We start from the raw sequence: 19,971 nt of genomic DNA, 5'->3' as shown, positions 1-19,971 counted from the left end.
CTTGACAAAAGTTGCTGATAAGGAGCGCGGACCACGGTCTGGGCGCAGACTGACTCGGCTGAGGGCTTAAGCCGCCTTTGCAGCATCCTGAGAAACTCCTCTCGAGGACTCTAGCTCAACCTGGTAGTAGAAACTGATGGATTTGTCCCTACAACGATACAACAAATCTCGAGCCTTTGCATCTGGGGAGCGAAGCGGCACATGAGCCGTGTGTATAGCTCTGTGCGCTAACCGGATCCAGCAATTTTAGAAGGATAAGCTTTCCTGGCGCCATTCTCCGTCTATCCAACTTTGTACGAGGCACTCGGTATTTCGCCTGTGGCGGGGTATATAGAGGCGCTAACCCCGTTCAGCGGATTTTGCAGGATAGGGTTATCAAGCACACCAATCCAGACCCCCTCCCCCCCCCAGAACTCGGGACCTCAGTCAAAAGCGCACTGTTGAATGTCAGGGTAAAAGGAAATGCATTGGGCCCTACCCGACGCGCCTATCTCTGAGACCGTGCAGATCCACCCTTATCAATGTCGTGAATTGCGAGCCGCGTTCCAAATTGGAAGGCCAGAGAGCAAAATGTTCGCCGCCGTGGTCTATACAAGACAAGAGCCAACCCGGGGGTTGTGTGACTTCCTCCTAGACATCTCCCTGACGGTCTGGTCCTCTCCGCCTTGAGTCTCTGCCTATATCTGCTTTGCCGGGACGTTTTCCCGCACCGGAGGTGCCAATATGTCTATCGACGCTGAAAGCCGTATCGAGGCAGTGGGGACGACGAAGCTCGTCGAGTGTAAGTACTCGGACCTCATCTATATTGACTTGAAAGCTGACTGACGTGCCTTTGGGCTCGCAGTCTCTGAGAAGGAAGATGGCACGGGCAGGGACGGCAGCACCATCATCTTGATTCCAACCCCGACCACCAATCCCAACGACCCGTTGGTGTGTATCTCCTCGCCACTCATTGCGGTGCAGAAACAACGCTGACAACGTTATTCCCCCTAGAACTGGCCTTTGTGGCGCAAGTCCTGGTTGTCCGCCGTCACCTTGTTCTGGTGTTTCATGATCAACGCATCGTGAGTGCTTCTGCCTCCGTCCTCCAAAAGGGGGGCGCTGAAAACTGATATGTTTCAACGTTGTGCAGAATTGCGTGGACTTCCCCAGCCTGGGATCTTTGGGTGGAGGAATTCCCGACGACCTACACCGCGCTCAACAACACCCAGTCCGTCCTCACCTTCACATGTGGCATTGGCGTGCTCTTCGCGCTGCCCATGGCCACCAAATACGGACGGCGACTGCCCTACATCGTCGGCTCCGTCCTTGTGCTCGCAGGGCTCGCGTTCGGGGCGGCCATGCACTCGATCAATTTCATGTGGGCGTACATGGTCCTCTCCGGCTTCGGCTCCAGCCCAAGCTACTCCCTGAACGAGAACAGCCTCCTGGATATCTCGTTCCTCCACCAGCGCGGTCGATATATGGGGATATACGCGCTCGTGCTTCAAGCCGGCAACTTCCTGCCGCCCATCGCTTGTGGCTTCATCGTCGACTCGCAGGGATGGCGCTGGGTGCTGAGATATCTGCTCATCTTCCAGGGCATCTCGGCGTTGCTCATCATCTTCAGCGCCGAAGAGACTCTGTATCCCCGTCAATCACATATCCCCGTGCACGTGGGCAAATCTGCCCAGCCACAGCCCGTTGGCACCGAGCAACAGGGCCCTGCCCGTCTCTCCACGTCCAAGGACGAGGCCATCAGCGCCGACCGGGCCGCCAGTGTCACCGAGGTCTCCGAAGAAGGCCCGACCACAGCTTCCCACGTCGTGGACGACACGATCCCGATCCATTCCTGGCGCCGGCGCCACGCGCTGATCACCACGGACCCCACGGTCAAGCAAGGGTACTGGCAGCTCGTGGTGTCGCCGTTCCCGTACGTGGGCCTCCCCGCGGTGGCGTGGGCCAGCTTCATCGTCAGCTTCAAGAGCTTCCTGACCAGCTTCATCTTCAGCACGCAGGCGAGCTTCTTCTCCATCCCGCCGTACAACTTCAGCGCCGGCACCATGGGGCTCATGTTCGTGGCCCTCGTCATCGGCAACGTCATCGGCGCCGTGCTGGGGGGTCTGGGGGCCGACTGGCTGGTCCTTCGCCTGGCGCGGCGCAACCACGGCGTGACCGAGCCCGAGCATCGCCTGTGGGCCTTCTTCCCCGTCCCCTTCTGCTGCGCCGGCGGCATCCTCATGTACGGGCTGGGCGCGCACTACGGCCTGCACTGGATCGTGCCGTGCCTGGGCCTCACGCTGATCGGCATCGCCGCCAACATCCTGATCCCCGTCTCCATGACCTACGCCTTCGACGCGTACAGCGACATCTTCGACGAGTCCGTCCAGATGATCAACTTCCTCCGCAACACCGTCGGCGGCGCCCTGTCCTTCGCCATCCGGCCCTGGATCAACGCCAGCGGGCCCAAGAACGCCTGCATCGGCATCGCCATGATGTTGTTCGTCGTCTACATGACCTTCCTGCCCTTTGCCATCTGGGGCAAGAAGTGGAGGAATGCCACCGCGGGATACTACCTCAAGGTCACTCGCAAGAACGACAAGTGGGCATGAAAAAGGGGGGGTGTCAGGGTATGTGTGTGTTTTGAGAGAAAAAGGAACGTGAGGTGGTAAAGTTCTATCACTCCTTGGGGGGGTTTTTTTTGGCGTGAATGGAGCTCGTATAGACAAATGACCTGATCGATTTGAAGGCTGTGATGAACGTATCTTGATGCACGTCTTTGGGAGAAACATCCTAGCACTGATGACAGCATCTTGGACTCCCCATCCGGCTGCGCTCGTTGTATGTGAGTCTCTAAAGCCCCCCGCCTTAACATCGGCAGGCGCCCTTATCACTCATTATACCTTATCAAGGCTGTACGCGAAATGATTTAGAGACGCAAAATGATGTAAGACATGATCTAAACTTACCAAAGGCATGAGGCGGTGGACCACCTCGTCCTGTCACCAGATCCCAAGCTCCACCTTCCACTCTCGAGCAAGACTGTCCAAGCTTGTATATTGCCCTTGTCGCCGTCTTGACCATAATTCCTGCATAAGTGATTTGAGGTTCGAAGGACAAAATCCAGCCTCGTTCGGAAATAGCTCAGAGAGCACGTTCTCCGCGAACTCGAGCTTCCTGTCTTCTTCCGTCAAGCACGAGGCGACCACGATGGGCCAAATGACCTGACGTTCATTCTCCGACGAAGCTCGCCTGCAACGCAGCCAATAGCCCTCCACAATCTGCCACAACTGATCGAGAATGCGCGTGTGCGCGGTGTTTTGAAGCTGAGTGGGATGCAAGTTCGGGATGGCAACCCACAATTGAGCCGCCAGTCGGTACGCATGCCAGATCTCGAGTGTGCATGATGGCAGTGTTGTTGGTGCCACTGTGGCGTCCGGCTGCCATGCCTCCAGTCGCTGGAACATGTCTGCGCCTGAGTCTGCCGAGGCGAGTAGATCCAAGAGGGTGCGCGGTAGATTCGTGTTGGGATCGATCCCGCTTCGTCCCGAACACATCGTAGACCAGACGTGCAGGGAGCCCGAACACCGTCCAATAAGCCAGATATCCATGTCAAGCCCTGCCAGACGATCGATGTTTGGTTGGGGCTCCTGGCCAGCGAGCGCAATGGAGAGCAAGCTCTTCAAGTGGCCCGTCCACGTGTATCCGGCTTTCATCTAAGATTCGACGGTAAGAAAAAGGGCTGTTCGACGGAACAGGTCGTGACCTACTGCAACATGACACATTAGAAACCCTGCTGCCAGCAGTATATCGTTGTTGGTCTCGATAGATCCTCTCAGCCGGCTCTGGAAAATGCTCAGTGCGGACGACACTCGTGCTAGAGCAACCGGGGACGAGCCAAATTGCTCTAGGAGTTCGAACGCGACGATTGCCTCCCTAACCGGAGGATAGGTGAAGCACAAGGATCCGTATGTCTTCACAAATTGATTATCCCACATGTTGGACCAGTGGAACTGTAGGTGACCAGAGGTCAAGACTCAATATCTATATCTCAGCAAGGTGGACAATGATGCTGCTGCAATAAATTGGGGGTTACATACACCTTTCAATGAGCTGATTATCATCGATGGACTGCAGGATGACACTGGGGGGATTGTGGTCTCTACCATGGTTGCTCCTGGCAGGACTCTTCTCTCTTGGCCATTGCGGCGAACCTCCCTCATGTCTGTCGCTTATAATCACATTGCTTGGAACATTCCCTGTGAGCACTGCGTTCTTCCACCTCAGCGGGCGCTCATAATTGCAACGAAACCCTAAACGTGTGCATCTTTGGCAGGTGGGCTTGGTTTCATCGCACTTCCGGCTGGCGCTCAGACAGCTTGAGCAACCCGTGCGTGATCGACTAGTCGACGAAAGCCTTCTGTCCGACATTGAGAAAGAGTCCCTGGTTGATTGTGCTGCAGAACACCCATTCAGCTGTCGATAAACCTCCCACAGCAATAACAAGTCTATCCAGAAGGGGAGCTGCAAGAGCGGAGTTGAGAAACGTTCCGTCGTCTGTTATCGACTCTGGTTGATTGGCTACTGTATTCCTGCCTCAAAGAGACATACGAGTTGGCAGTTTTCCGAGGAAATCAGTCCCCCGCAAGCCCGTTTCGACAGGAAAACATAGGAGTATCATTGTGTTCCACTGCCGTTGATACTATGACTCCTGAGGCTGAACTTCTCGATATCGCTCAACGAAGAACCTGTGGAAAAGGCATCAGGAACCGAAGTCTCGCAGGTCTCTGGTAGGAACTCAAGAAGAGTTGACCAAATATTGGTCTCGGTCAAAGCGCAGGGAAGCCCAGGTGGGTGGTTTAATCGAAAGGCCAAAGGCAGAGATGGTTCCACATGACTTTATGAGCACGTGATATGTCCCACGTGACAGAGCCTTCTGCTTGCTGTCCGCGGGTTGAAGCGCGACCGAGTTTACCATCTCTTGGCAGAACATTTTCGCTCCAAATTCGAAGCATGGGCGACTGCGATCCAAGCTGCTGAACCACAACATCACCTGTAGTCAACTCTTCAATGAGAACTGATTGTTCTGCGTCTTTCGTTTGAACCCCTCGGCCTCAACCCCAGTAGACCGAGCAAAATGAATGTAAGATGAAATGTGGCAGCTTTTGCGACCTCTCTAACATGTTTGCAGTTCACTCCCATAAACCCGCGCCCTCTTCTCCAGAGCTTGTACGTCTTTGTGCCCTTGCGTCAAAGTGCGCGAGCACCTCCCCTCGTTGAAGCGCTGCTCGAATCGCCTAGATACGTCCATTGACAGGTTGTGTCGCAGGATCAATGACGAAGTTATCATCCGGTTAAAATGGGGTCAAACCGAATACAAAGGCCGACTCATTAGTGTCGACTCATACATGAACATCCAGCTCTCGAATACGGAAGAGTATATCGACAGGAAACACACCGGTACTTTGGGTCAGGTGCTCATCAGGTATGGCCGACAGAGTCCCAGCGACAGCCAGTGTAAAAATGTGACTGACCACTTGGACCATTAGATGTAACAACGTTCTGTGGATATCTGCAGCTAAGGGAGTCGAAATGAACGGCGAAGGACCCGATACCAAAATGGAGGACTAGGTTGGCGACATGCCGTAGAAGCAGAACACGATGTGGATTCAGGATCCCGCAAAGGTCGGACATGGAGCTGCTACAGTGTTTCTGCACCGAAAGCACATGCTCAGGCAGACACATCTCGCTGGTGGCATACTTCGCACAGCGAAATACATTCCTGTCAAGCCAGGATGGACACAATCGAGATGCCGGCAAAAGGGGAAGTTGATGCGATCCTCCAACCAGCTGATGACGTTGCAGCCCATTGAGCAAAGCCAACAACAACAAAGTGGCATAGTTTGGTCCTGAGAGATCGCATTCGAGGTGACGAGCACTGTGACTGTTCTCGATTGGCGCCGAAAGGGTGGTTGCAGCTGGTGGATTGTGTACGCAATACAGCCATCCTCCAGGACAACCGGTCACGTTCCGCAAGTCACGAGTCTGCACCGGGGTCTGATCATACATACAATCGGGCAATTCTGGACGATGAAGCTTGGTCTCCTTCCTTCACGCCACAAATAGGCACCCGAGGCATCACTGGAGGACAGGATGCGGACCACGGATTATCAGAGTTCTTGCCATGTGCATTAGCTGTTCAATGCACGAGGACATGATCAATGTCGGCCTCAGGAGATCACGGTTCTGGTCGCCGCCCCGTGAGTTAAGAAAACAGAGTTCATTGAAGTTTGATGCGAGCAAACAGGAGAATTCCCCAGTGCCTAGGTAGCTTTTCGCCCCTCAAACTGCTGCGCTTCCGCGCCGCTTGAAAACAATAGTCACGAGGCGTAGCACTGGAATGTCACCATTCTAGGTTTAGAGAGAAGTGGTTCTGTCAGCCGGATAGGCAGTAGTAAGAAGTCTTGCAAACGCGGAGGAGTTCGGACTGTGCATAGTTCGGACAGTGACTCCAAGCGTTTCGATCCAGGAGGCAAACTTGAGCCCAAACCGGCAAGTCGACCTTCTTCCCTCTGCCCAACCTAAGAAACGTCAACCCAAAATACAGAGTGTCATTGTGTGCAACTGCGCCCTGCCCAGCGCTGCTTAGACTGCCGGCCAACCAACCGCCAATCCATCCATCCATCCATCCATCCATCCAAGTACGAGATGCATGAGGAGGGCATCTTGGTGGCACGGAAGACACTCGGCACTTCGCAAGCGAATCCAACGCTGTGAAGTTCTGATCTTCATCTGTCCTACGTGGCTTGACCACCATCCTCGTACGCCTTGACGTGTTACACAACAGCTTTTGCCTTAAGAGCAGCTCTCTTCCTGGAAGATCCCCTGCAACGCCTGCCACCATGTGGTCGATCTCTGGCCTCTCAGGCTGCGGGAATAACCATCAGCCACACACGAGACCCTGAAAGTTGGTGCCCTGAGGGGCGGTGGGTGGGCACCATGGGGATGGTCGTCTCGTGCGCCTCGGTTCTGGGTCCTGAGAGGGTCTAGACATGGTGCGATCCATTCCGTCTGGGGGAGAGCTCGCAAGAAGGAGGGGAATGACGAGGCGGCGTCGTAGCCACCCGCTCCTCTATTGGATTTCCAAACACTCAAACAGGGGGAACCGACGCGAGCGCAAATTCTGAATAGGCGGAACTCTTGATCGTGTGCCGTGGACGAAAAGGGTCAGGATATAACAATGTTAGGGCACCGCCGACCCGAGTTTTCTTCTTCTCCTATATCACCGCCGCCCTCACTGTCCACAGAGCCTGTCTGATCCTCTCGTTTATTACTGGTAGCATTCGTTTCTTGATCTCAGCGAAATACTGAGAATAACACAAAACCCGCAACTACGAGACCGCACATTTTTCCCCACCAGGGGTTCCAACAATCACTACCATGCCTTCTAAATTCACTGAAATACTTGATCCCCAACATCGAACAACATCCCCTCAGGACGATGTACGACTAGAGGACATTATAGGTGCCGCCAACATGTCAGTTCGAGATCGAACATCCTCCGAGGCCAGTTCAACAAGTCCCAGTTCGTCAAGTGCGGATGGCGACAATATCGAGGAGAAGCCGAGGAGAAAGAGGCTCTCACGGTTACTGTCAGGTGGCAAGCGATGATTCCCATCAGGCATGACTATTCCTATACACTAAGAACACACGATCATGACCTCATGGGACCAACGGCACCGCATAGCAACAATATCGACGACGACCTCTTTGACGACCGCACAAAAAGTCCTTCATTGACGAATTCTTTGCATTTCAGAACGACGGGGCAGAAACAATTTTTGGAGCAGGCGAGACGAACGCTGCTGCTACTCTTCGCTATTGGGCTTCCGTTTCGCGACTTTTTCATTCAGCATCACCCCATCGCGACCAGGGGAAAAGGAGATGAGCGACAAAAATTTGCGTTTTGGAAGCGAGGGACCGTCCCGTGCGCATGAACTTCTGCGACTCGACGCGGGTCGCCGTTCCTGCGCCAGACACTTCTAGACCCGAAGCACCTCGAATATGATGTGAAACTAGTTCAGCACAAAAAGGGGCTGATCAGCACGGCCCTGCATTCATGTTCTCGCACGCAAAAGCGAGTTCACTAGCCGACTACCTTCTTCGGAGAAGTACAGATACCAATTCTCGAGGACCATGGTGTCGTTGGTGTGAAGGACCATTTTGAAGATCGAGATTACTACTTACCCCCTATGGACGGGACAACAGATCCGAGACAGGAAAGCCCTTCATCAAAAGGGATCTCACGATCATCTTTGGTGAGGTGAGAAGATGGTGCCCGTTCGACCGATCTCGAATCATCACAATCGCCATGTCGACTGAACATGTCGGCTCCAATCGTATACACCTATTCGCCCGTTTTTGAGGTAGTGGCAACATGGCAAGTGTAGAGGCCGCACTACAGCAGACAGAATCCTAGATTGGTCGTCCACCATTAAATATGCATTTACGATAGACATAACGAACACAATGACTGTATCTCAGCAGGAAATATCACCTTGAACTTGTATTCTCTCTGCAAATTTCATCGTTCCCCGGTCCTCTTGGTTTGCAAAGCAGGATTCGTGAACACCCCGATATACGCGACTGGGGGCCTTGCCGTGGGCCTCATGATCGAGGGATCAGTGCCTAGAGCGCCCCAGTTGCGTGCCTAGAACCGTTCAACGACCCCCGCCCATGCATGCTTAGACGTTGTCCTTTCCACACCCCCCACAAGCCCAGAGCAGCCACAAACCAGGGGGTAGTGTCCACGCAAAAAAATCCGAACATATGTACAACATGTGCCAAAAACAACCCGAATTTATGCTGGGAGGATGGCCGAGGTAAATATTTCCCATCTTTCTTTTCTTCGACGACCGCCCGCTAACAAAATGCGAACAGTGGTTTAAGGCGCTGTGTTTAGGTCTCTGATTTCCAATCCGCAGTGGGAAACCTCGTGGGTTCGAATCCCACTCCTCTCAATAATGCAACATTCTCTTTTTGCCCCCCGGGGGAATTCTTGCAAGGCGAATCATGGGCTGCATGAAATCCAATTTTGATTCTTTTTGTCCCGGAGCGGGGAGGTCTTGGTGTGCGAAAGTGGACACAAATAGGGAGGACGCGGGGGAGCATGTGAGAACGCAGGACGCGTCTTGGACTTTCTAAATGTACCTCGTAAATTGTTGTCAATGCTCAATGCTCAATGCTTTTGATTCTCTGAACGGTGGTCCAAACCGTCTGAAGACAAAGAAGTCAAATACATTCCATCGCGTATACATCATCTCTCTCCCTTCGAACCCGATCTGAAGGGTTCGCATCTCTCTCCAGAACAGGCGGAAACAACTTTGCCCGCATGCGGCCGATATAGAGGAGAAACCCTCCCGGGATGGCGAGCTCGAATAACATGCGCTCCTCGACGGACGAGTCGCAGTCTCATCAACCGAGCGAATTCGAAGTGCGGCGTGCTGCACTGGTAGGCGAGATTGGAGAGGTCAGTTGGATTCCGTTCTATATTCCTCGAAAAGAGCCCATCAGAACCGTTCATGAGGAAGGGGAAGGATACCCACCGAGTAATTGGAAACGTTGGGATGGTCGCCCTCGCTCACATCTTCCTGAACGAGTGTGTTTTGTATGATGGCTGCTGACTGCGGCGGCCCCCTCGCGCGTGGAAGCTAGTCCCTGGAACAAGTCCTCGCACAGATGAATGCTCTGAATCGCAGCCTCGAAGGGATCATAGAAGTAGGTTGCACCGCTCCGAGTGCTCAATACGCACTCTGTCCCCCCAAGCTCTGATTGCGCCGGAGACTGACACGACCGGTAGATTGGAAACGAGTTCTCCAGCGTCGAGGCGCTGTGGAGTCAATTCGAGACGGTGATGGGCAGATCCGCCGCCGACGAGAACGACGCAAACAACGACACGACCGAAACGGCGCACACGACTCCAGGCAACGGAGACGGCAAGCATGGCAAATGAGAGTCGTCTGCCCTTGCATTCCTAGGTAGAGGCCATATCTGACATGTGCTTTGAGCCGCGAGAGCTGTGTGCGGTTGAACGCAACTTGTCCCTTTAGCCATCGATTCTGATCGTCGACCATTTTGGAAGGAGCGGAGATGGAGGACATCAACGAAACCTGAGCAGGGTGACGATTGGAGCGCTCCAGAACAAGGGCATGTTCAACAGGACATGTATTCATCGTCGGGGGAGCTACGCAATGAGCTGCTCATACAGCAATCACATCAAAGCGCGCCACAGAGCTTCGAGCCCGAATCGTCGGAACTCGCCACGCTCGCTCGCACAGCGATCCCCATTCTAAATCCAGCAGAGTCTCATTACAACGCCTCGTCATGCAATTCAGTTGCATCCAACGCCGTCCCATATGCGTACCATCACACATCAGCGGGCGTTTTTTGAGCCCAAAAGGTCAATCATACAAGATCCAAGTTTTGTACCCCGAGAATGGAAAATTGTGACCTCCTCTGAGAGTCTGTTCCTGATCCATTGGATCATAGGAATACACATTTCCTCTTCTTTACCTTCTTGACCTTTACCCCCTTGCTGTTCGGCTTCGCCTCGAAACTCTCCTCTTCGACCTGAATGGCGGTGTTGATGGCCAAATCAAATACCTCTTGAATACCCTTGTTTTCCTTGGCACTGCACTCGATGTACCTAGCCCCCATTCGCTGAGCTACCGCAGCTCCTTGTTCGGGTGTGACAGGGGTGAGGCCTTGAGTTCGCAAGAGTTCAATGCAGGTTCGCTTGTTACGAAGGTCGGATTTGAGGCCGACGAGGATCAGAGGAGTTGTTGGACAGAAATGCAGGACTTCGGGATACCACTGTGATGACTCGTCAGTAAAAGCCATAGCCCTACTATCGAGGATGCCATACCTTGTCCATGACATTCTCTAGTGAGTTGGGGCAGTCAATGGCAAAGCAGACGAAGAGCAGGTCCGTTTCTGGGTATGACAGTGGTCGCAGCCGGTCGTATTCTTCTTGTCCTGCTGTATCCCAAAGTGCAAGTTCGACTGTCTTGCCCGTGGGCTTGTGAATGGTCTGCGTGATGTAATTCTCAAACACGGTCGGCACGTATTTCTGGTGACCGTTAGCTATCTGCCCATCATTCCTTCTCTTGTCCTGCGTACCTCGGGGAAATAGCCTTGTGCATAGCTGATGAGGAGACAAGTCTTCCCACAGCCTCCATCTCCGACAACGACGAACTTTTTGGAGTGTGCAGGTGGTTGAGTGATGTTTGTGGCTTCTGACAGTCGTCCCGCACTGCCATAACTCATGTTTGTGCTGATGGTGCCGTTACTTGTCCTCGTACTGGGCGCTCGAACGGGTCTTCGCTTTGGTGAGGTGGGAGTGATGTAGGAAGTTGGGCCCTTTTCCGACAGGACGGTGGATGTTCGTGAAGGATAGTGGTCGGTTTCTGCCATGGTGGGTGAGGTTGGAGGCCCGGCTCTCTGCTGTGAAATAGCAAGTTGACGTGGAGACCCTGACCTTTTGGGACGGGAGCGGCAGTATTATATGCGGTGGTAACGGTTGAGGGATCTGCACATGTGGTTCAAGCAGGTTTCTGTTGAGACTTCCGAGTCAATAATAGCCGTCTCATCGTAGGATGACTGCGGCGGGCGCCTTTGTTGACCGTTGCGGTTGCCCAAGTAACCACTGCCAAACCCATGTGAAACACAGGTTTTGTGCACAATTGACCCTCTTTTCGCCTGCAGGACTGCAGCAATTGCGACACTGTCGCTTATCGACATGCTTCTTGTACATGCAGGATCCATGTCGAACAACAATTTGCCGATTCCCTCTGTATCGCCCTGTTGAGGGGAGCTGAGCACTGGGCCGGACCATTTATTGCAGGCAGCTGAGTGGACGAATGGGATAGCCCACAATCTCCAAAATCAATGTCCCTGCATCGCCGCACAGCCGCGACTACGACTACTGCAATCTCGAACTCGACCTCTTCGCAGATTTGAATAGCCACGCTCCGGATTCTCCGCTGACAATCTTGATGCCTTCCACTGCCTTCCGCGGTTGATGTTAATGCATCGCCGTGAGGAATTTGCTTCTTTCCTCGGCCACACTTGGTCTCGATGGAAGGGAGCTTCGCTCCGTATTTCCCTCCGCAGAAATGGACAAGGAGAAAGATAGGCCAGATGCCGGGCTGAGGTCGCTCAATCACTGTATGTAGGAGAGAACCACTAAATACTTCATGGAATCATTCTGACGGTGCTTCAGACAAGCTCAGACTGCCACGATGGCGCTACCTTTTCCGAGAACAACTCCTCCCGGTCGTACGCTGGGAGACTCCCTACGTCGCCTGGCTACAAGATACCCTACGAACTGCGGCCTTTGATACATATTTCGCGACGTCGGCAAACCTGGGCACGCACACTTTCTTCATGGTCATGCTGCCTATTCTCTTCTGGTGTGGGAATACAGGTCTGGGAAGAGGGTATGCAACTTTCGATTAACAAGGGTTCATATTGACGTGCAGCAGGATGGTCCATATCCTGGCTTCTGGAGTCTTCTTTAGCGGGTTCTTGAAAGATCTGCTCTGCCTGCCGCGACCGCTCTCTCCGCCGCTGACACGAATCACCATGTCTGGGTCAGCCGCCCTCGAGTATGGCTTCCCTTCCACACACTCGACTAATGCAGTCTCGGTGGCTGTCTATTCACTCTATCTTCTCCGGCAAGAAACCAACAGCCTGGACCCGAACGTCAATCTCGGGTTGCAGATGCTAGCTTACTTCTACGCCCTTTCTATTGTGCTGGGTCGGTTGTACTGTGGGATGCATGGTTTCTTCGACGTCATTTGGGGAAGCATTCTAGGCGCACTCATCGCTCTTGTTCAATGCTTCTATGGAGAGGCGTTTGATGAGTGGCTCCATGGGGGCGATCTGAAACGGGTTGTGCTTGTTGTTCTGGTCATCTTAGTCCTAGTTCGCATCCATCCCGAGCCGGCAGATGACTGTCCTTGCTTTGATGACAGCGTTTCCTTTGCTGGGGTCTTCATTGGCTGCGAATACGCCGTTTGGCACTTTGCCCGCAGCTCCTATGCCTGGTCAACTCCCGCAAAAGGCACTATCCCGTTCGACCTTGAAAAGATGGGCTGGATTACCACATTGGCACGCATTCTACTCGGAGTACTTGTTATTTTTGCATGGAGGGGCATCATGAAGCCGACCCTGCTGAAAATACTTCCACCGATCTTCCGTGTCATTGAACAGCTTGGTCTCACTTTACCACGACGATTCTTTAAACCAGCATCAGAGTACGAAACCATTCCACGTCAACCGAACGACGACAATATCATCCCACCGGCGCGGGACATTCCTCACCTGTTGTCATCATTTCGACGCAGAAGAGCCATCTCGGTTGGGCCTCAGTCCGAAGCAGACGCGTACGAAACGCTGGCTTACCGTGACAAGAGGAGAAGGGACAGTAAAAACGCTCTCGAGGCACTGACTCCGGCAATGGAAGGCTCACCCTCATCCTCACCTTCTCCTGATCACGGGTACTTCCAACCCGAGGATCCGGTTTCGGGCAGAAAAAGATCTAGCAGCCTGGAGATGTTCCGAGCGCAGATGGGTACAGGAATGGAAACGCTATCACCAGTTCCTGCGATCCCACCCGCTGATGACAAAGTGCGCACCCCCGAGGAAGCTCAGGCAATGGATGAATTACAGGAACGACAGATCTTCTTGAGCATACAGAAACCTCGAGTCAGATACGATGTGGAAGTGGTAACCAAGCTTATTGTGTATTCGGGAATCGCTTGGCTGGCTGTGGAGGGCATTCCGGTTCTATTCAGGTATCTCGGATTGAGCGTACATTGACCCAGGGGAGGACAAAGTCCAGTAGGAGTGCTGTTATGGATTCGGCGTCCAGCACAAGGCAACCATACATTGATTGCGAGACCATACAGTGCAATGATACCAGTGGCAATAGTTGTGTTTGGGTGTTTATTTGTTTACGTCCAGCACGAACCATCTGTTCCAACAGTAGCGAGTCCACAGGACGCGGATGATGTTGATGGTGTTCCCTCCATCCAGCAAGCATATCCCTAGTTCGGTCAAATCGGCTTCGTGAACCTTTGAAAGGCGGTATCGGATATGAAATCCATTGTCTGGACAGTAGCGGTGGGGGGGCGGCAGAAAACGAACGTGGCCAATCGCAGCCGTGCCGCATTTTCGCATTTTGGAGAGTCGCGTCTGTCTGTCTGTCTGCGGTGCTTGTCCTGCGTCTTTCATCAATCATACAACTGACGACCGACACCCAAGACGGTGCACTGTTTCTCTTCACGTACCTGAGTGCATGTTTACATCCTGTGGCTCTACAACCTCGCGCGACTCACATCTTCTCGCACTCCCATGCTGTCCCTCAATCCGTTTACGCTCTTCCTACCTCTCTTGTCCGTTCTCATCTCCATCTTGCACCTCCAGCACTGGACTCTCTCTGTCTGCAACCGACCTTGTGACACTCTCAAGCTTCAACTTCATTGTCAACCTCCACAGCCATGGCCGACACCTCGTCGTTCATGGACTGGCATCCTCAAACGCCTCCTCCAGCGCACAACCCGTACCAAGGAAGATACATACCCGGTGGTTGGCCTGTCGACCCTCCCACACCTGCCCCTCCTACTGCCGGCGTCTTCATGCCTCCTCGCAGACCTTCTCCTATTGAACACATCATCCCTGTCGCAAAAAGAATATGCGCAGGCCTGGGCGGATTGGCTGGACTCGGCTTTCATGCAGCTACACAACTCGGCAGATGTACTGTCGATGCCACCACAACTGTCGTCATTGTTCCCACCGTCTTCATTGTCCGACGATTCCAGCAGCGCCGCCGTGACCAGAGGCCTCGCCAGCAAAGACCACAGGCTACTCAAAGATCTCTTCCTCCCCCACTCTCACAATCACCATGGAATCGAGCCGTTGCCAACGAGCGCTTCACAGCTCGACAAACAGCATCTACTGTGCCGCAAACGCCTACAGTCCCTTCCAAGCCGCAACCCACACCTATTTCACCCGAAAAGGAACAATATCAACCCACAGAGGACGTCTTGTACGAGGTCCCAGAGTTCAGACCACAATACGTCTTGAACCCACGCAGCAAGAATGCTACTCCCCGAATCCATTACCGGCGCGCACGCGTCGATCGAGTATTTCCCGACATGCCTCGATTTACACCTCCTCGGGAACCAAAGCCAGTTCATCTTCCAACCCCAGAAGAAAAGTCTGAAAGATCACCTCTGGAATGCGCGAAACTAGAATCCCCCTATCCGCAACTGAGGCCAATTCCTGCCTCACCCCCGTCGCCCGCAGAAACCATCACCTCCGTCGAGACTCTCACACCTAGCGCACAGCTACAACAAGCCCTCCACACAGTCACCGAGAGTGACACAGAATCAAACGGAGTTATCTCGTCCATCCAGCGATCTAGAAAGAGACGCATTCATACACAAGGCTCCCGCGCAACCGAAGACGGCGAACCCGCTGCATCTTCAAAGAGAGTCCAGACCACAGGCCCGAGCGTGGGATCACCACAGACTCCGACACCTGCCATTGTTGTGCAAGACGCACCACCATCAGGAAATCCAAAAGCTCCATCACCTACCGACTCGACATTGTTGTCACCGCCTCGTCTAAAACTACGGCGTTTCAACACCCCGAGGTCAGTCCGACCGAAACAGACTCTCCCCAAGACCCCCAAGACCCCGCTGTCAGATATCTCATCCATGTGCGATTGCTCTCCAGGAAACTATCACATCGATGCACCAAGATCCCCCGTTAAAAGCGAGATATCTTCTTTCTTCGATGGAACCCCACCTCCGAACCCAGAATTGGATGCTCACGTATTCAGAATGATTATGGCAGGAGGTGGATCCCCCATACCAGCTTCCGAAACCTTTGCAGAGAGCGAAAGCTTTGGAGTGACATCAGCACCCAACGCCGCCGCTGCGCCAGAACAAACACCCAGCGAAATGTCGAACAGCAATGAACCTGTCGCATCAGAAAACAGAAGTGAAACAAACAATGACCTTGTCTCTACCACAGGAGGAGTGACCACAGAGATGACTGAAAATGTTCCTGGCCTGGCCAACCACGAACTTCTTTCAGAATTCAATAGTGTCACAAACCGAGTGGAGCAAGACGTCGCAATGCAGGAAACCGAGATTTCCAAGAAAGAATCAACAAAGACACCTAAGCGTGTCAATCCACAAAAACCAAAAGTCGCAAGTCCGATTGACTTAACTGATGACAAAGAGACCAGCGAATCCAGCTCCTCAGCGACATCTTCCCTTCATACTCCCGAAAAGCAACTTGCAGAACTGACTCTAGATGATGTATATACACCAGAGCAGCCGACCCCGAAAGCGACACCACATTCATCCGAAAAGATACAGAGAGTCACGCGCGCAGAGTCCAAGAGACTGGCGATCCTTGAAGAGAAGACTCACTACGAGATTGTCCCACTCACAGAAGACTGGGAAAAGAAAATCCAGACCGCCCTTCGTCACGGTCATGGCGCTTTCAAAGCTAGAGATTTTACCCGCGTCGTCCCTCTCAACGCACATTCTAACCGCGGCACCGATCAATGGCTTAATGACGAAGTCATTAATGGATACCTTAACCTTGTTGTCGCCCACGGCAAGCAGAACGATCGTCCCACACAAGTTCCCACACACCACGCCTTTGTGTCCTTCTTCTTCAACAACCTCGAAAGCCGCGGATATGATAGTGTCAAACGATGGGCTTCACGAGCAAAGATTGGGGGCAAGAACCTCCTGGAGACAGAAGCGGTGTTCATCCCTGTCAACAGCGGTAGTCACTGGACGCTTTGTGTGGTGTCAGGCAAGAACCGCACAATCGCACACTACAACAGCTTGAGGGGGAACGGCAAACGATATATCAACATCGTCAAGTCCTGGGTTTCTGCAGAATTGGGGTCTGCATACAAGGAGTCCGAGTGGACCTTCATTGAGGCAGGAGAGAGCCCTCAACAGACCAACATGGACGACTGTGGGGTGTTTACGATTACAAGCGCAAGGCAGATCATGTTGGGGCTTACGCCCATGTCGTACAACCCCGACATGATCCCCTTGCAGAGAAAGAGGATCGTGGCGGAGCTTGTGAACGGAGCGCTCTTAAAGAGCAGTTCGTAAACAGTTTTGTGTTTCTTGTTTTGTTTTTTTGTGATGACTTCTACGAAAGCATGAGCTGATGACAACGATACCCCCTCCCGACGAGGATCGGGCCTGTGTACGAGTGTTTGGTTTTGGTTTTGGTTTTGGCTTTGGCGTTGGTGGGCTCTTGAGGAGCTGTGAAGCTCCTTCCTGTAGGATAGATAGGAACAAAAGGACGGGAGGATACAGAACCCCAATTCTAATGACTTTTTGTACAACAAGCCTTGTTCATGCACGCCTGTTCCGCGTTCCTTGTATCGTCTTTCCAGCCCCGTTGATGACGACGGCGGCCGTCCCGCGCGTGACGATGAGAGGAAGGGGGGGTTTCGCTCTGCAATATGCCACGTCGATGACGACGACGTGCTTTCCGACCGGTAGAGAGGACGCTGCGCACGGTGGAGACCTTGCGCCGTGCCTGTGCCATTGCGTCTTGAGCCCCTGTATTCGTGGGGAGAGGACGGTGTGGACAAGAGGGTTCAGGGGGCCGTTGCGGATTGTCATGTCGAATGGGTAGGGTAAGGTGGTGGCCGGCGGCATGCGGTATGCGGTATGCAGGATGAGAAGAGAGGGTAAAGAACGATTGGCGTGGCATGGTATGGCGTGGCGTGGCGTGGCGCGACATGGCATGAGAAACGTCGGCAGATATGGGATGTTACCTTCGATTCAGTCAACACCCATCTCTGGGACGACCGGAAAATCGAATGACACACACACACACACACACACTCTCCCTCCCTTCCCTCTTTCCTCCTGCGCCCAACCAAGATTAGTTAGGGGGCGCCCCCCCTATCCATCACTTCCACGAGAAAGAATGGTCGGCCGGGACTAAACTTCAACGCTGCTGCTGGTGGCCGATCTGCCTCCTACCAGCGGGCCTGAACCACTCCAGCGTCCCGACGTAGCCGCCGCTGCGGAGGTAGGGCAGGCAGCCCATCCAGAGGTCCTCGAGGACACCGCGACCCACGTACAGGGTCAAGCGCGCCCAGGCGTCCATGTCGACGCGGGCGATCCAGGCCAGAAACGCCATGAGGATGAAATCCGCGTAGGTCGGACAGTGTCCGCCGGAGAGGTAGCGGACGCGGCCACCGCCGACGCCGTCGTTTTGCTCACTCGCCGCCGACGCGATGCCGGATTCCATCTCTGGATTCCAGTCCAGTGTGTCGTGCAGCGCGGGTCCTCTCACTAGTGGACAGTCGTATAGTGTGCGCAGAATGGGGTCGAGTTCGGTTTCGACGTCGGCCCACAGCCGATCGGTCTCTTCTTGGGTCTTGGGCCGGAGCTTGTCCAGGGAAGAGACGCCGAACCATTCGCTGCGCGTGCGGGTGAAGTACTCTTTCCCTCTGTCGTCGAGGATGTCAGGCACGGAAGGGATAATTAGCCGTCGCGAGGCGGGGAGGAGACGGGTGATGATGGACTGGACCTGTAGCGTCTGGTCCAGGGATTGCCGGTCGGGGAACAAAGGAGGATAACTTTCGGGGTTCCGGAAGAGCACTTCGAGGGCCATGGCGATGCCTAGCGTCGAGACCACGGGCGTGAATATGCCGTACCTCGTCTGCACCGTTTCGTGGACCCCGGGAACCTTTGCATCACGTAAACTCTTCAGAGCATCTTGACCAAAGTCGTGGGCGTCGAGAAGAAGGATGGGCAACGTGCAAGTCGGCGAGGTTCGCCGCTTATTGGTCCCTGAGACATCTTCCTTCGGCGGCGGAATCTTCAACTCCTGCCAGAGCGGTTCGATGTCCGGGTACGAGATCCAGCATTCCGTGTATGGGAGCCCCTTGTAGTGCAAGGCCAGGCGCGAGCGGATCGTGTTTGGCGAGAAAGAGTACTGGCTGCGCAGGAAGGAGTTGGACGAGTGCACCCTGTGGATGGAAAAGGGCGACTGGTTGCTGGCGATGTCGAACAGGAGGAGACGCTTTCGGGAGCTCGTTGTTGTCGAGTCCTCACCCGTCCAGAGATATCGGTTCTTTGACCACGCGCCGGCCGCCTGTCTCGCGTCCAGCCTCTTGCGGAGGGAGGAGGAAACGGGGCGTAACATGCGTGGTCTCCTTTGTGACGTGGCTCCCTCTCCCCAGATGTGGCTGAGAGAGGTCCTGGACAATCGAACAATTTTATTTGGTACCAGGGCCTGAGGATAGAGACTGGGACGCACAATCCCCTCGCTGAAGCAATTGAGATTGTCGCCCTTTCAAGTGCTGTGTCGGTGGGTGGTTGGGTATCGAGAACTGCTCGAAGCCTTGCGCTCAGGTGATCGATTATAGAACCTCTCAAAAACCTCACCGTGTCGTCGACGGAGGTAGATGGGCCCCAGCTGTCGTCCGGAACGCGCGGTCCATGGAAGACTCGCTATCCTCGAATGATCTCTTGGAGAGACGGGCCCAGGAATATAACTTCGACCGGATAGAAGGACGAGTGGGTGAAAGGGGGAATATCTATCAGACCAAGCTTTTTCTTCAAGCTATCCCGAGCAGCGGACGACCGTGTTCTTCGCAACAGAGCGAAGGAGGGATCTTGACTTGACTGGACAGCGAGCGCAGGGAGGTCGTGTGACCGAGTATTAGGGAGTGAATAGGCAATGCTCGAAGCTTTGCTTGAGCTCGAGTTGTGAGGTGTAGTGAGGTGATGCGGGCAAATGAGGTTTGAAGATTCTGGATGGGAAAATAGTCTGTCTGACAATACAGCCTACAGCGTGCCCGTATCCACTTCGGCCAAGTATCTTGGAGGTGGAATCGTCAGACAGCGGATTTTGTGGATTCAAGGA

At 53.8% G+C, this 19,971-nt stretch overlaps 9 protein-coding genes across 10 annotated transcripts; 6 read left to right on the top strand and 3 right to left on the bottom strand.

Moving 5' to 3' along the window:
• Window positions 1-2,695: 2,695 nt before the first annotated feature.
• On the bottom strand, window positions 2,696-4,830 carry PV07_06886. 2 transcript variants are annotated; one of them, XM_016393908.1, is made up of 4 exons: window positions 4,080-4,830; window positions 3,750-4,015; window positions 2,949-3,695; window positions 2,696-2,892 (listed from the first exon to the last, which is right to left on the bottom strand). In XM_016393908.1, the coding sequence occupies exons 1-3, from the start codon at window positions 4,408-4,410 to the stop codon at window positions 2,982-2,984; spliced, it is 1,311 nt and encodes a 436-aa protein (XP_016247327.1). In that variant the 5' UTR covers window positions 4,411-4,830; the 3' UTR covers window positions 2,696-2,892; window positions 2,949-2,981. The 2 variants fall into 2 exon arrangements, with proteins under 2 accessions (XP_016247327.1, XP_016247328.1); XM_016393909.1 differs by having other exon boundaries at window positions 3,750-4,830.
• A 136-nt stretch (window positions 4,831-4,966) lies between these two features.
• PV07_06885 (uncharacterized protein) lies at window positions 4,967-6,458 on the top strand. The gene is made up of 4 exons (XM_016393907.1): window positions 4,967-5,122; window positions 5,171-5,208; window positions 5,309-5,464; window positions 5,529-6,458. The coding sequence occupies exons 1-4, from the start codon at window positions 5,117-5,119 to the stop codon at window positions 5,608-5,610; spliced, it is 282 nt and encodes a 93-aa protein (XP_016247326.1). The 5' UTR covers window positions 4,967-5,116; the 3' UTR covers window positions 5,611-6,458.
• Window positions 6,459-7,419: 961 nt separating this feature from the next.
• Window positions 7,420-7,650, top strand: PV07_06884 (uncharacterized protein; the record flags this gene model as incomplete). Its single annotated transcript, XM_016393906.1, has 1 exon — window positions 7,420-7,650. The coding sequence occupies one exon, from the start codon at window positions 7,420-7,422 to the stop codon at window positions 7,648-7,650; it is 231 nt and encodes a 76-aa protein (XP_016247325.1).
• On the top strand, window positions 7,647-7,976 carry PV07_06883 (uncharacterized protein; the record flags this gene model as incomplete). Its single annotated transcript, XM_016393905.1, has 1 exon — window positions 7,647-7,976. The coding sequence occupies one exon, from the start codon at window positions 7,647-7,649 to the stop codon at window positions 7,974-7,976; it is 330 nt and encodes a 109-aa protein (XP_016247324.1).
• A 1,191-nt stretch (window positions 7,977-9,167) lies between these two features.
• Window positions 9,168-11,032, top strand: PV07_06882 (uncharacterized protein). Its single transcript, XM_016393904.1, has 3 exons — window positions 9,168-9,508; window positions 9,694-9,756; window positions 9,839-11,032. Exons 1-3 carry the CDS (start codon window positions 9,404-9,406, stop codon window positions 9,989-9,991), a joined length of 321 nt encoding a protein of 106 aa, XP_016247323.1. The 5' UTR covers window positions 9,168-9,403; the 3' UTR covers window positions 9,992-11,032.
• Window positions 10,187-11,819, bottom strand: PV07_06881 (GTP-binding protein rhoC). The gene is made up of 3 exons (XM_016393903.1): window positions 11,158-11,819; window positions 10,904-11,107; window positions 10,187-10,851 (listed from the first exon to the last, which is right to left on the bottom strand). The coding sequence occupies exons 1-3, from the start codon at window positions 11,449-11,451 to the stop codon at window positions 10,522-10,524; spliced, it is 828 nt and encodes a 275-aa protein (XP_016247322.1). The 5' UTR covers window positions 11,452-11,819; the 3' UTR covers window positions 10,187-10,521.
• Window positions 11,755-14,026, top strand: PV07_06880 (uncharacterized protein). Its single transcript, XM_016393902.1, has 3 exons — window positions 11,755-12,204; window positions 12,260-12,476; window positions 12,522-14,026. The coding sequence occupies exons 1-3, from the start codon at window positions 12,153-12,155 to the stop codon at window positions 13,858-13,860; spliced, it is 1,608 nt and encodes a 535-aa protein (XP_016247321.1). The 5' UTR covers window positions 11,755-12,152; the 3' UTR covers window positions 13,861-14,026.
• Window positions 14,027-14,279: 253 nt separating this feature from the next.
• PV07_06879 (uncharacterized protein) lies at window positions 14,280-17,401 on the top strand. The gene has a single exon (XM_016393901.1). The coding sequence runs from the start codon at window positions 14,541-14,543 to the stop codon at window positions 17,187-17,189; it is 2,649 nt and encodes an 882-aa protein (XP_016247320.1). The 5' UTR covers window positions 14,280-14,540; the 3' UTR covers window positions 17,190-17,401.
• On the bottom strand, window positions 17,186-19,837 carry PV07_06878 (uncharacterized protein). Its single transcript, XM_016393900.1, has one exon. The coding sequence runs from the start codon at window positions 19,246-19,248 to the stop codon at window positions 18,043-18,045; it is 1,206 nt and encodes a 401-aa protein (XP_016247319.1). The 5' UTR covers window positions 19,249-19,837; the 3' UTR covers window positions 17,186-18,042.
• Window positions 19,838-19,971: the final 134 nt, after the last annotated feature.

The sequence above is a fragment of the Cladophialophora immunda genome (assembly GCF_000835495.1).
Source record: "Cladophialophora immunda strain CBS 83496 unplaced genomic scaffold supercont1.4, whole genome shotgun sequence".
Classification (NCBI taxonomy): domain Eukaryota; kingdom Fungi; phylum Ascomycota; class Eurotiomycetes; order Chaetothyriales; family Herpotrichiellaceae; genus Cladophialophora; species Cladophialophora immunda.
This window is presented reverse-complemented; position numbering and strand designations above follow the sequence as displayed.